The sequence below is a fragment of the Nerophis lumbriciformis genome, linkage group LG21, assembly GCF_033978685.3.
Source record: "Nerophis lumbriciformis linkage group LG21, RoL_Nlum_v2.1, whole genome shotgun sequence".
NCBI lineage: Eukaryota > Metazoa > Chordata > Actinopteri > Syngnathiformes > Syngnathidae > Nerophis > Nerophis lumbriciformis.
The window spans coordinates 17068965-17081413 of record NC_084568.2 but is presented as its reverse complement, the minus strand read 5'-3'; the positions used below and the strand labels follow the sequence as shown (position 1 = coordinate 17081413).

Sequence of the window (12449 nt, the reverse complement as noted above, 5' to 3'; positions counted from 1 at the left end):
TGTAGTGGGTATTAGGATTATCTCAGGGAGAGCATGTCCCAAATTCCAAGCTGCTGTTTTGAGGCATGTTAAAAAGAATAATGCACTTTGTGACTTCAATAATAAATATGGCAGTGCCATGCTGGCACTTTTTTCCATAACTTGAGTTGATTTATTTTGGAAAACCTTGTTACATTGTTTAATGCATCCAGCGGGGCATCACAACAAATTTAGGCATAATAATGTGTTAATTCCCCGACTGTATATATCGGTATCGGTTGATATCGGAATCGGTAATTAAGAGTTGGACAATATCGGAATATCGGATATCGGCAAAAAAGCCATTATCGGACATCTCTAGTCACAACATATAGAGTGGACCACAATGTCATTTAAAAATGGCCCACAACATCATTTAACATGGTTCGCCATATCATTTAACGTGGTCCGTCACACCATTTAAAGTGACCCGCCATGTCATTTGAAGTGGTGGGTCACAACATATAAAGTGGCCCACAATGTCATTCAATGTGGTCTTCCACATTGTTTAAAGTGGTCTGTTATGTCGTCCAATGTGGACGACATAACGGGGCCACACCATGTCATTTAAAGTTGTCCGTCTTCATTTAAAATTAGCCCACAACATCATTTAACATGGTTTGCCATATCATTTAGAGTGATCTGTCACATCATTTAAAGTGACCCGCTATGTCATTCAATGTGACCCGCCCCATCATTTAGAGCAGCCCGTCTTGTCATTTAAAGTGATCCTTTACATAATTTAAAGTGGCCCTTCACATCATTTAAAGTAGCCCACCATGTCATCAATTGTGGTCCGCCACATCATTTTAAGTGGTGGGTAACATCATTTAGGGTAGCCCATCATGTCATTTAATGTACTTCATCACGTCATTCAATTTGGTCCGCCATATTATTTAATTTGGCCCGTCATGTCATTCAATGTGGTCTGTCGCCACATTTAAATTGGTCCGTCACGTCATCAAATGTGTTAGGCCACATCAGTTAATGTGTTCGGTCACGTCATTTAAACCGGCCCGCCATGTCATTTAATGTTTAAGTTACGATGTGGCCCTCAATAAAAACGAGTTCGACACCTGTCTTAGGCTGGCAAAAATGTGTATTACATAAACTTAGTAATTGTGAAAAATATAGACATTTTTTCTAACTGTGTTCCAACGACTCATGTTAACATAAGATAGCCAACAGTGTTTTTTAGAAACCAAAAAATACAACTGTGAGGAAGTTGCAAACAGCCCCTTTAGTGAATGACAGGGTGCTTCATATGAAATGTTACCGAAAATGTATTCCTAGCCCCTTCCTGCTCCGCCACTAATAAGAATATATGGGCAAATGTCAGCTTTTAGTGCTGGTCTTGTAAGACTGTCATACCAGGTTTGATACCTGGTCGGAGTTGTGTCAAGAAATGTATGATTTGTTATTTTGCACTTGATAATAATTACCGGACAATTTTGTTTTAGTACAAAACATGCATTAAATTATTGAAGTTTCTTTCTTTCTTTAGTTTATTTCGAACATGAACACACTTACAGCATAATACATCACACAATTTCATATCATTTCACTTTACATCATGTCCGAAAAGGAGTAGGGAAGAAGCAAAGCTTATTTAATCCTACCCCTTTCCCACTTCAGAGCGTTGACAAATATATACATCATTTACTGACCTTTTTATAATAGAATGACATCTGTGAATTAGTATGTACAACAGTTTTGTAATATGTAATTAATTATTTCAGTCATTATTAACATACTGAGATGAAGAATATCTTATTTTCAATAAGGTTGAAAGTAATTCTCATAATTATTCTTCTTTGTACTTTGTAAGCACTATTAATTTGAACAACATCTTAAACTGGATCGTATCAGTACATTGTTTAACTTTATTACTTAAAGGCCTACTGAAATGTGATTTTCTTATTTAAACGGGGATAGCAGGTCCATTCTATGTGTCATACTTGATCATTTTGCGATATTGCCATATTTTTGCTGAAAGGATTTAGTAGAGAACATCGATGATAAAGTTTGCAACTTTTGGTCGCTGATAAAAAAGCCTTACCTATACCGGAAGTAGCAGACGAGTAGCGTGACGTCACAGGTTGTGGAGCTCCTCACATCTGCACATTGTTTACAATCATGGCCACAAGCAGCGAGAACGATTCGGACCGAGAAAGCGACGATTTCCCCATTAATTTGAGCGAGGATGAAAGATTTGTGGATGAGGAAAGTGAGAATGAAGAACTACAGGGCAGTGGGAGCGATTCAGATAGGGAAGATGCTGTGAGAGGCGGGTGGGACCTGATATTCAGCTGGGAATGACTAAAACAGTAAATAAACACAAGACATATATATACTTTATTAGCCACAACACAACCAGGCTTATATTTAATATGCCACAAATTAATCCCGCATAACAAACACCTCCCCCCTCCCGTCCATATAACCTGCCAATACAACTCAAACACCTGCACAACACACTCAATCCCACAGCCCAAAGTACCGTTCACCTCCCCAAAGTTCATACAGCACATATATTTCCCCAAAGTCCCCAAAGTTACATACGTGACATGCACATAGCGGCACGCACGTACAGGCAAGCAATCAAATGTTTGGAAGCCACAGCTGCATGCGTACTCACGGTACCGCGTCTACGTATCCAACTCAAAGTCCTCCTGGTAAGAGTCTCTGTTGTCCCAGTTCTCCACAGGCCAATGGTAAAGTTTGACTGTCATCTTCCGAGAATGTAAACAATGAAACACCGGCTGTGTTATCCGGCAAAACAATCAGGGGGTGCATTCTACGGCGGGGGTGCGTTATCCAGCACAACACCTGCCGCAATACACCGCTTCCCACCTACAGCTTTCTTCTTTGCTGTCTCCATTGTTCATTGAACAAATTGCAAAAGATTCACCAACACAAATGTCCAGAATACTGTGGAATTTTGCGATAAAAACAGACGACTTAATAGCTGGCCACCATGCTGTCCCAAAATGTCCGCTACAATCTGTGACGTCACGCGCCGACATCATCATACCGAGACGTTTTCAGCAGGATATTTCACGCGAAATTTAAAATTGCACTTTAGTAAGCTAACCCGGCCGTATTGGCATGTGTTGCAATGTTAAGATTTCATCATTGATATATAAACTATCAGACTGCGTGGTCGGTAGTCGTGGGTTTCAGTAGGCCTTTAATCCATTCCATAATTTAATTCCACATACTGATATGCTAAAGGTTCTAAGTGTTGTACGTGCATACAAATGTTTTAAATTAGATTTTCCTCTAAGGTTATATTTCTCCTCTTTAGTAGAGAAGAATTGTTGTACATTCTTTGGCAGCAGGTTATAGTTTGCTTTGTACATAGCTGTTTGCAATTTTACCAAATCATCAAACTTTAATATTTTTGACTCAATAAATAAAGGGTTTGTATGTTCTCTACATCCAACATTAAATAAAAAATAATAAAAGAGGAGTGGAAAAAATCCTGCTAAGGGCCCCAACTGTGTGCTTGTTTTTCTTCCTGTTCAAGGTAACATCTTGTGTGCTTTGATTGAGAAAGTTTAGTCCATTCTCTTGTTGTCTCTTCGTGAGCAAATATTTGTTTGCCAAGAGTGAGGCAACATAAAAAAAAAATGGGGTAAAATCAGCACACCGCTGTGGAGAAGTGAGATATTATGTCGAGGGAGCAGTCAAAACATTCAAATTGGATCGCAGTGGCGCCTTGTCTCGGTTGTTGAATGTTCGGGAAGGGTCTCCGGTTTTGATTGACAGTCGTGTGCAGGGCAATTAGCTCCGGTCCCTTGATGGTCCAGCAGCCAGCTTTACAGTCCCGTTTAATGCAGGAGCCAATCTGCCTCCAGCCGAGATCCTCCCTCAGCTTTTCACAGATTTCTATCCCCTTTTTCCCCAAATTCATCTCCATCCCTGCTCTTCATATTCTAATAACAAACACTCTCTCTCACATACACACACACACACACACACATACACACACACACACAGTCACACTTACACTTTAGTTGTAAACAGAGTAAGAAAAGTTACCTCCAACGACCGCAAGAGGTCACTGTTTCCTTCCTATGCTGACAAAGTGGTAAAATGCAGTTAGTACTATATACACACACACATACATCCATTTACTACCGCTTGTCCCTCTCGGCTGTGATGAGGTGGCGACTTGTCCAGGGTGTACCCCGCCTTCAGCCCGATTGTAGCTGAGATAGGCTCCAGCGCCCCCCGCGACCCCGAAGGGAATAAGCGGTAGAAATGGATGGATGGTTGGATGTACCTCTCCGGGTGGCAGGGGAGGGGGTGTGGCATATCCCAGCTGCACTCCAGTATATATAATTATATATGACAAAAGTAATTCTTATAATTCATATTTTTTCGCTCACATGCAAAATGTTCAAGACAAAACTATTTTTTCATATGTATTTTCCCGGTGGCTTCAAATGCTTTTTGGAAATAAAATATAAACATGCACTTTAAAAAAAAAAAAAAAAGATTTATTCCTGAATAACGCATGTTATCATTTGATCCAAACAGGCCACATTACTAGATGAGTTGATTATAAATGCAATAAAATAAGTATTTTTTTAGACATATGTTGTGTCATTTTAGAAATATTTGTAAACGGAATTAATTCAATACAAAAACTCGTTCTCGTGTCATTAATTTTTCTGTTTGTTCTATGCCGTGTACAAAAAGTAAGGATCGACGCCCGTTTCCGCCACTAAAAAACATATCCCAATGATAAGTGATAATTATGAGATAAAAAGTAGAAATTATGTGATGAAAAGTCATAATTATGAGATAAGAAAAATCGAAATTATGAGGTAAAAAGTCGAAACTGAAATATAAATGTGATACAAAAAATCATAACAATGAGGTAAGAAAGTTGACATTTTGAGACAAGAGGTCGAAATTATGATATAAAAAAAATCTTAATTATGAGATTTAAAAAAAAATCGAAATTATGAGATATTTTACACAATCGTCACAGTGGCATGAGATATCCTGTTCACGTGGATTGTGAATACGTTGATTAAAATTATGACTTTTATTATGACTTTTAATCTCATAATTATGACTTTCTTATCTCATCATTTCCATTTTTTCATGTCACAATGCCTTTTTATCTTAAAATTATGACTTTTATCTCGTAATTTTGACTTTTTACCTCATTTATTTCATAATTATTTTACCTCATGATTTACAATTTGGGTATTACTTAGTGGCTTCCATTAAAGAAAAAATAAAAGTATTAATTTTGAATGACGCGATCACGTGGTCAATTATCGTCAACAAGATGCACGTGTGATGTTTTTTGGGGGGGGGCGGGGGGTCGGGTTTGTTTAGCGGTTCCTTCGGGAGTGGCTGTTAGAAATCTCGCTGCGTGGACTCGGAGGCCTCGAGTGGACGCCGAACATTTGTAGGCGCGTGGAAGAAAAATAATGATGAATGTGAGATTTTTTCGGACGTGTTTACGTTTTAGCCAGGGGTCGTGTTTGTTTGTTTGGGGCGAATATTAGGCGGGCTTCTGCTATGGATGAAATGTCTTCAACTTGATGCCTATTTTTTATTTTTTATTTTTTTTATTTTTACTTAATGTAAACGTATTTGAAAGACAAAAAAGGAGTCTGTTTCTTTTCTAAAAGTGTTTTTGTTTTTGTTTTTTAATGTAATTGACGTGAAGCAAGCGGTGCCGCCATTGGCTGCGAGGAGGCCCCTTAAGCTCCTCCCCCTTTATGCGTGCGACCATTACCGTGCAGACGACGTGATCTTATAAGAGCGTGTGAGAGTCCGGTGTCCATCCCGACAGATCATCGGAGAGAAGAAAGCTTTAAAAAAAAAAAAAAAAAGCCCTCCCATCACTGAGTCTGGAGGGGAAGAAAAAAAAAATTGACCCAACTGGACTCTTTAAACCATGCAGTTGGAGAACATCCTCCCGGGCTCCTTACCCAAAACCTTCTACAACCTTTCCTCCTCGGACAGCGTGAACGGCAGCCCGAGGCCGTCGTCGCAAATCGAGTACCCGGAGGTGGACCGGACCGAGGCGGCGGAGTCCAACAACAGCGCGCCCAAGAAGTACCAGCTGGGCAGCGGGATGCTGGCCGACCCGGACGGAGACACCTTCGCTAAAACCGGGCCGGACGGGCGCAAAGGCTCCCCGGTGCTCGGCGAGGACGAGCTGAGCAGCGGGCGGCGGTACAACTTAGACGAACTCGGTTCCGATCGGTATTTCATCTCGTCCGCGCAGGCCAGTTCCGACATGGCGAGTCCGTGTTCCCTCTTTCCCTACGCGGGGCAAACCGGCTCCGTGTACACCGGCACCACCGGGTCCAGGTACCCGGCTTCGCTTCACTACGGCTCGGTGCTGCCGCCCGCCGGCTTCTCCTCCCCGGCCGTGTGCACCGGCAGGAGTCAGTTCGGCAGCGGCGGCTACCAATTCGGTCAGGGGCCCGGGTGCTTGTATCCATCCTATCCCGGGACCGGCATCGGCGCGATGGCTCTGCCGGGCTCCGGCGCAGGCCCGAGGGCGCAGGTGTATCTCTGCAACCGGCCTCTTTGGCTCAAGTTCCACCGGCACCAGACCGAGATGATCATCACCAAACAGGGCAGGTGAGAATCGATGACGCAAAAAATAAATAACGGGACAATATTATACGTATTATGCACATGTTTTTAATCATATTTATTTTATATTGGTTTTATATTTATTTATTGTTTTGTTTTTATTCAGTCATTGGTGGAGCTAAGGATAATATTTGAGTAATGTTTTTAATATTGTTGTGCAGCACTTTGAAAACATTGTTTAAATGTGCTATATAAATAAAGAGGATTGAATTGTGTCAACATTTTTATTCGTTCTTAATATTTTTTTTGTTGATTTAAAAAAAAAATGTAGTCACATATTTAAGCATTTAATGTTTTTTATTTGTTTTTTTTGCCAGACGGATGTTCCCATTCCTGAGCTTCAACATCACCGGACTGAACCTCACCGCCCATTACAACGTCTTTGTAGAAGTAGTCCTGGCCGACCCGAACCACTGGCGCTTTCAGGGAGGAAAGTGGGTCACTTGTGGGAAAGCAGACAATAACATGCAAGGTGGGCAATAAAAATGAAAATTTAAATAATAATAATAATAGATACAATTTTGGGGGAAATTTGTAGATAATTTGACCAATTAAATGTCCAGCAATGGTTTTTAATTGTGCTGCATTAATTAACGAATTGAAATAAATGCATTTTTTTAACTTAGTTTTACTTATCTGACTGAAATATTTCATTAAATGTATCCAACTTGATAATGTGGGTTCTATATAATTAAATAACAATGACCTAGTAGCAGATAGTTGAAATACTAAACGCACTCAGACCTATGTCTAATTAAACATAGCAAGCATATTCCGTCCATCCATTTTCTACTGCTTGTCCCTTTTTATATTGAATGTGCATTTTTGCCAATTTTTGCAGGTAACAAAATGTATGTTCACCCCGAGTCCCCAAACACCGGCGCCCACTGGATGAGACAAGAAATCTCTTTTGGGAAATTGAAGCTGACCAACAACAAAGGAGCCAACAATAACAACACTCAGGTAGGACATGTTGTCAATTTAATACTATCTCTCTATAGGATTATATTATATACACTACACTGTCCTCTGCAGTGGACATTCGTGTGTTTGCATGACAGGCTTCTTTTTACCAAAAAAATGTCTGGCAAAAACAAATGTCCACTGGAGTGGACGCTGTTTTTTTAGAACAAATCAGGATTTTTTTTTCATTGTCATTCTCAAATAAAGCACAATAAAATGCCTGACTAAATAAATGCACCAAAAACAAATATATATTGTAGTGCATGCTGGTTCTTATGGGGGATTTATTCTGATTGCAATCAGGATTTTTCATCCTCATCCTCAAATAATCGAGTCGAATAAAATGTGTAAATCTGACAAAAGAAATAGACCAAAAATAAACGTCAACTGCAGTGGACGCTGTACAGTTTTTAAGTGGATGTATTAGTAATTAAGACATTTTTTTTTCCTCATTCTGAAATCATCGAGTCGAATAAAATGTCTAAATCTGACAAAAGGAATAGACAAAAAATAAAGGTCAACTGCAGTGGATGCTGTACAGTTCTTAAGTGGATGCATTGTTGTATTTAAGACATTTTTTTTCCTCATTCTCAAATCAAGCAAATATAAAAATGTATACCGCTGATAAAATAGACCGAAAACTTCCACTGCAATGGACGTTAGTTTTCATAATATAGCAATCAGTTGTTGTTTTCTCAATCTCTATTCAAGCACAAATTGGAGTGGAATAGAACATGTCTAACTTTGACAAAAGAAATGAACCAAAAAATGTACACTACAGCGGACATTGTTTTTTTTAGAGGATGTATTAATATTGTAATCATGCTTCCTCATGCTCAAATCAAGCACTAACTAGAATTGAATGAAAATGTTCTAATTTTGACAAAAGAAATAGACCAAATATAAATGTCTCTGTAGTGGACGTTGGTTGTTAGGCTGATTTTACTTTTGCAATCAGGATTTTTTTTCACCGTCATTCTCAAATCAAGCACAAATTGGAACGGAATTAAAATGTCTGACTAAATAAATACACCAAAAATAAATTTACATTTGGTTCTTATGGGGGATTTTTTTCTGATTGTAATCAGGATTTTTCATAGAGTCGAATAAAATGTCTAAATTTGACAAAAGAAATGGACAAAAAAAAAAAGTCAACTGCAGTGGACGCTGTGCGGTTCTTAAGTGGATGTATTGTATTTAACACATTTTTTTTCCTCATTCTCAAATCAAGCATATATAAAAATGTATAATGCTGATAAAATAGACCGAAAATGTCCACTGCAGTGGACGTTAGTTTTAATAAGGCTATAATATATAGCAATCAGGTTTTTTTTTCCTCAATCTCTATTCAAGCACAAATTGGAGTGGAATAAAACATGTCTAACTTTGACAAAAGAAATGGACCAAAAAGTGTATACTACAGTGGACATTGTTTTTAGAGGCTATATTAATATTGTATTCAAATGTTTCCTCAGTCTCAAATCAAGCACTAACTAGAATTGAATGAAAATGTTCTAATTTTGACAAAAGAAATATAAATGTCCACTGCAGTGGACGTTGGTTTTTAGGATGATTTTATTTTTGCAATAGGGATTTTGTTTGTTTCTTCATTCTCATATCAAGAACACATTGTAATGGGACAGAAAATGTCCACTGTAGTGCACATTGATTTCCAGGAGGATCTATTATTATTTTTAATCAGGATTGTTTCCCTCATTCTCAAATCAAGCACACATTAAAATGGTTTATAAAATAACTTTGACAAAAAAAAAAACTGTTTTTCTCGCACTCCATTCAAGCACATATTGGAATTGAATAAAAATGTCTAAAACAGACAAAAATTGTCCACTGCAGTGGACCTTGGTTTTCATAAAGACATATAGTTGTAATCTTTTTTTTTTTCTCCCTTTTCAAATAAGCACAAATTAGAGTGGAATACAAAAATGGCCTAACTTTAACAAAAGAAAGACCAAATACAAATGTCTACTACAGTGGACATTGGTTGTTAGAGGACTGTAATCATGATATTTTTCCTTATTCTCAAATTAAGCACAATTGGAGTGGAATTTTTTTTTAAAAAGCCTAATGTTGACAAAAAGACCAAATACAAATGTCTACTACAGTGGACATTAGTTGTTAAAGGACTGTAATCATGATATGTTTTCTTATTCTCAAATCAAGCACAAATTCGATTTGAATTAAAATGTTGTACTTCTGATAAAAGACCAAAAACAAATGTCTACTACAGTGCACATTGGCTTTTAAAGGATGTATTATTTTAATCATATTTTTCCTCAATTCAAGCACAAATTGGAATTGAATTAAAAATGTTCTAATTTGATAAAAATAAATGGACCAAAAACAAATGTCTACTACAGTGGACCTTGGTTTTCAGAACAATTCATTATTGCAATCGGGATTTCCCCCCCTAAACCTCCCTCATTTTCAAATCAAGCACAAATTGGAATGGAATGAAAAAAATATATATTATATTGTAAACAGGATGTTTTTTTTTCTTTCATTCTCAAATCAAGCACACATTTTAATGGAATACAAATGTCCATTGTAGTGGACATTGGTTTCCAGGAGGATTTATTTTTATTGTAATCAATATCGTTTCCATCTATCCATCTTCTACCACTTGTCCCTTTTCGGGGGTGCTGGGGCCTATCTCCGCTGCATTCAGGCGGAAAGCGGGGTACACCCTGGACAAGTCGCCACCTCATCGCAGGGCCAACACTGATAGACAGACAACATTCACACACTAGGGCCAATTTAGTGTTGCCAATCAACCTATCCCCAGGTGCATGTTTCATTCTCAAATCAAGCATAAATTTGAAAGGAATAAAAATGTCTGATAAAATCTAATGTCCACTGCAGTGGACAAAGTTTTAAAATTATTATATTTTAAACAGGATGTTTTTTTCATTCTCAAACCAAGCCCACATTTGAATGGAATAAAGAGGGTGCTCTTGACGTGTTGCATTTATGCGTTTCCGTTCACAGATGATAGTCTTGCAGTCTCTTCATAAATACCAACCGCGACTGCACATTGTGGAGGTGACAGAGGACGGCGTGGAGGATATGAGCAACGAGGCCCGAACTCAAACGTTCACCTTCCCTGAGAACCAGTTTATAGCAGTCACTGCCTACCAGAACACAGATGTAAGAATTTAAACAGAGCATTTTAAGTGTTTCTTATTATATGCATCTGATTTCCTAATGTTTTCCCTCCCAGATCACACAACTGAAGATTGACCACAATCCCTTTGCGAAAGGCTTTCGGGACAATTATGACTCGTAGGTTTCCCCTATAAGCCTTGATTGTATCATTCCGTGCTGGCGTCCAATCCAATTCTCTTGCTTCATTCCCACAGAATGTACACGGCCCCAGAGAGTGACCGCTTGACTCCATCCCCGACGGACTCTCCCCGGTCGACCCAAATTGTGCCCGGCGCCCGCTACGCCATGCAGCCTTTCTTTCAGGACCAGTTTGTCAACAACCTGCCGCAGAACCGCTTCTACAGCAGCGAACGGGCCGTGCCCCAAACCAACAGCCTCCTGTCCCCGCAGAGCGAGGACGTCAGCGCCGCCGCCTCCGCCCAACGCTGGTTCGTCCCCCCGGTCCAGCAGCCGGGCGCCAACAAGCTGGACCTGTCCTATGAGAATGACTATTCCACCAGTAGTCTGTTGTCCTACGGCATCAAGCCCCTCTCCCTACAGACGTCCCACGCCCTGAGTTACTACCCAGATTCGGCCTTCGCCTCCATGGCGGCGGGGTGGGGCACCAGAAGCTCCTACCAACGCAAGATGACCACAGGCCTGCCCTGGTCCCCTCGCCCGAGTCCCCCAGCCTTCCCAGAGGACCAGCTGGGGGCCACTAAAGACAAGCTGCAGGAAGAAACGGCGCCGTCGGCGTCGACCTGGATCGAGACGTCCCACTCGCTGAAATCGGTGGATTCTAGCGACTCGGGCGTGTACTCCATGGTGTGCAAGAGGCGCAAGATGTCCCCCGGGGGCTCCAGCACAGAGAACTCTCCAACAATCAAGTGTGAAGACTTGACCTCGGAGGATTACAATAAGGACAACCCAAAAGGCATGGGTTATTATGCATTCTACACAAGCCCCTAAGACTGTCATTTATTGAAACTAAATATAATGAAGTGCGCTCCATTCCTTGTTAATGTCTTTTTTCTCTTTTCTCTAAAGGTGCCAAAGCTTAGTGTTGCGCCCCCAAGCAAGCTGCACAAGGTTATTTTCCCCAGGCCTCACATACCTGAGCAGAAACATGCATAGTGATTGTTGGCTTTGAACTAGCATGTCCATTTTGAAATCCTTTTTTTTTTTTTTTTTTTTTTTCCCCCATTTACAAAGGTGATTTGTTCACCCCCTCCCCAATCCTATACCCCACCCCTTCCGTATTTAAGTCGTTTTCCGTTGTACAGTATTTGTGCACTTTAGGATGTGATGTATCTTGTACAAATTGTCTTCATGGAGGTGTTATTAAATGGATGAATAAAGCCGCTTTTCGTAAAGCATCGTTCAAATGTATTTCCCTGTATGATTTGTTCATATTATGCTGCAAAATGAGCATCGGAGCGGGGGGGAAAAAGAGGCGTAACATCATTGAATTTATGATCGCCCATTTGAAGATACATGTGAGTTGAGGGTTATGTCTTTTAAGCATACAATAAATAAGTCTTATAGGAAAATGAGTGCTCATTATCCACAATCCTATGCAAATTAGCATGCTGACAATGCAATTCCTACTCCAATCAAAAGGAATAAACAAATAAAATGGTGTAAATATGTCATAAGTACAACAGGAATTT

At 39.7% G+C, this 12449-nt stretch overlaps 1 protein-coding gene across 3 annotated transcripts; it reads left to right on the top strand.

Annotated features, from left to right (window-relative positions):
• Positions 1-5362: 5362 nt before the first annotated feature.
• On the top strand, positions 5363-12168 carry eomesa (eomesodermin homolog a). Of its 3 annotated transcripts, XM_061982795.1 has the most exons (7): positions 5363-6639; positions 6972-7126; positions 7496-7617; positions 10624-10782; positions 10856-10917; positions 10995-11713; positions 11827-12168. In XM_061982795.1, exons 1-7 carry the CDS (start codon positions 5945-5947, stop codon positions 11838-11840), a joined length of 1926 nt encoding a protein of 641 aa, XP_061838779.1. In that variant the 5' UTR covers positions 5363-5944; the 3' UTR covers positions 11841-12168. The 3 variants fall into 3 exon arrangements, with proteins under 3 accessions (XP_061838779.1, XP_061838778.1, XP_061838780.1); XM_061982794.1 differs by having other exon boundaries at positions 10995-12168; XM_061982796.1 differs by having other exon boundaries at positions 5365-5453; positions 10995-12168.
• Positions 12169-12449: the final 281 nt, after the last annotated feature.

Bases quoted from the DNA above. Each gene is read 5' to 3' on its own strand.
- eomesa (XM_061982794.1), top strand. From the start codon at position 5,945: ATGCAGTTGGAGAACATCCTCCCGGGCTCCTTACCCAAAACCTTCTAC. The intron at 10,783-10,855 runs GTAAGAATTTAA...TTTCCCTCCCAG, and splicing joins CTGCCTACCAGAACACAGAT to ATCACACAACTGAAGATTGA. The intron at 10,918-10,994 runs GTAGGTTTCCCC...TCATTCCCACAG, and splicing joins TTTCGGGACAATTATGACTC to AATGTACACGGCCCCAGAGA.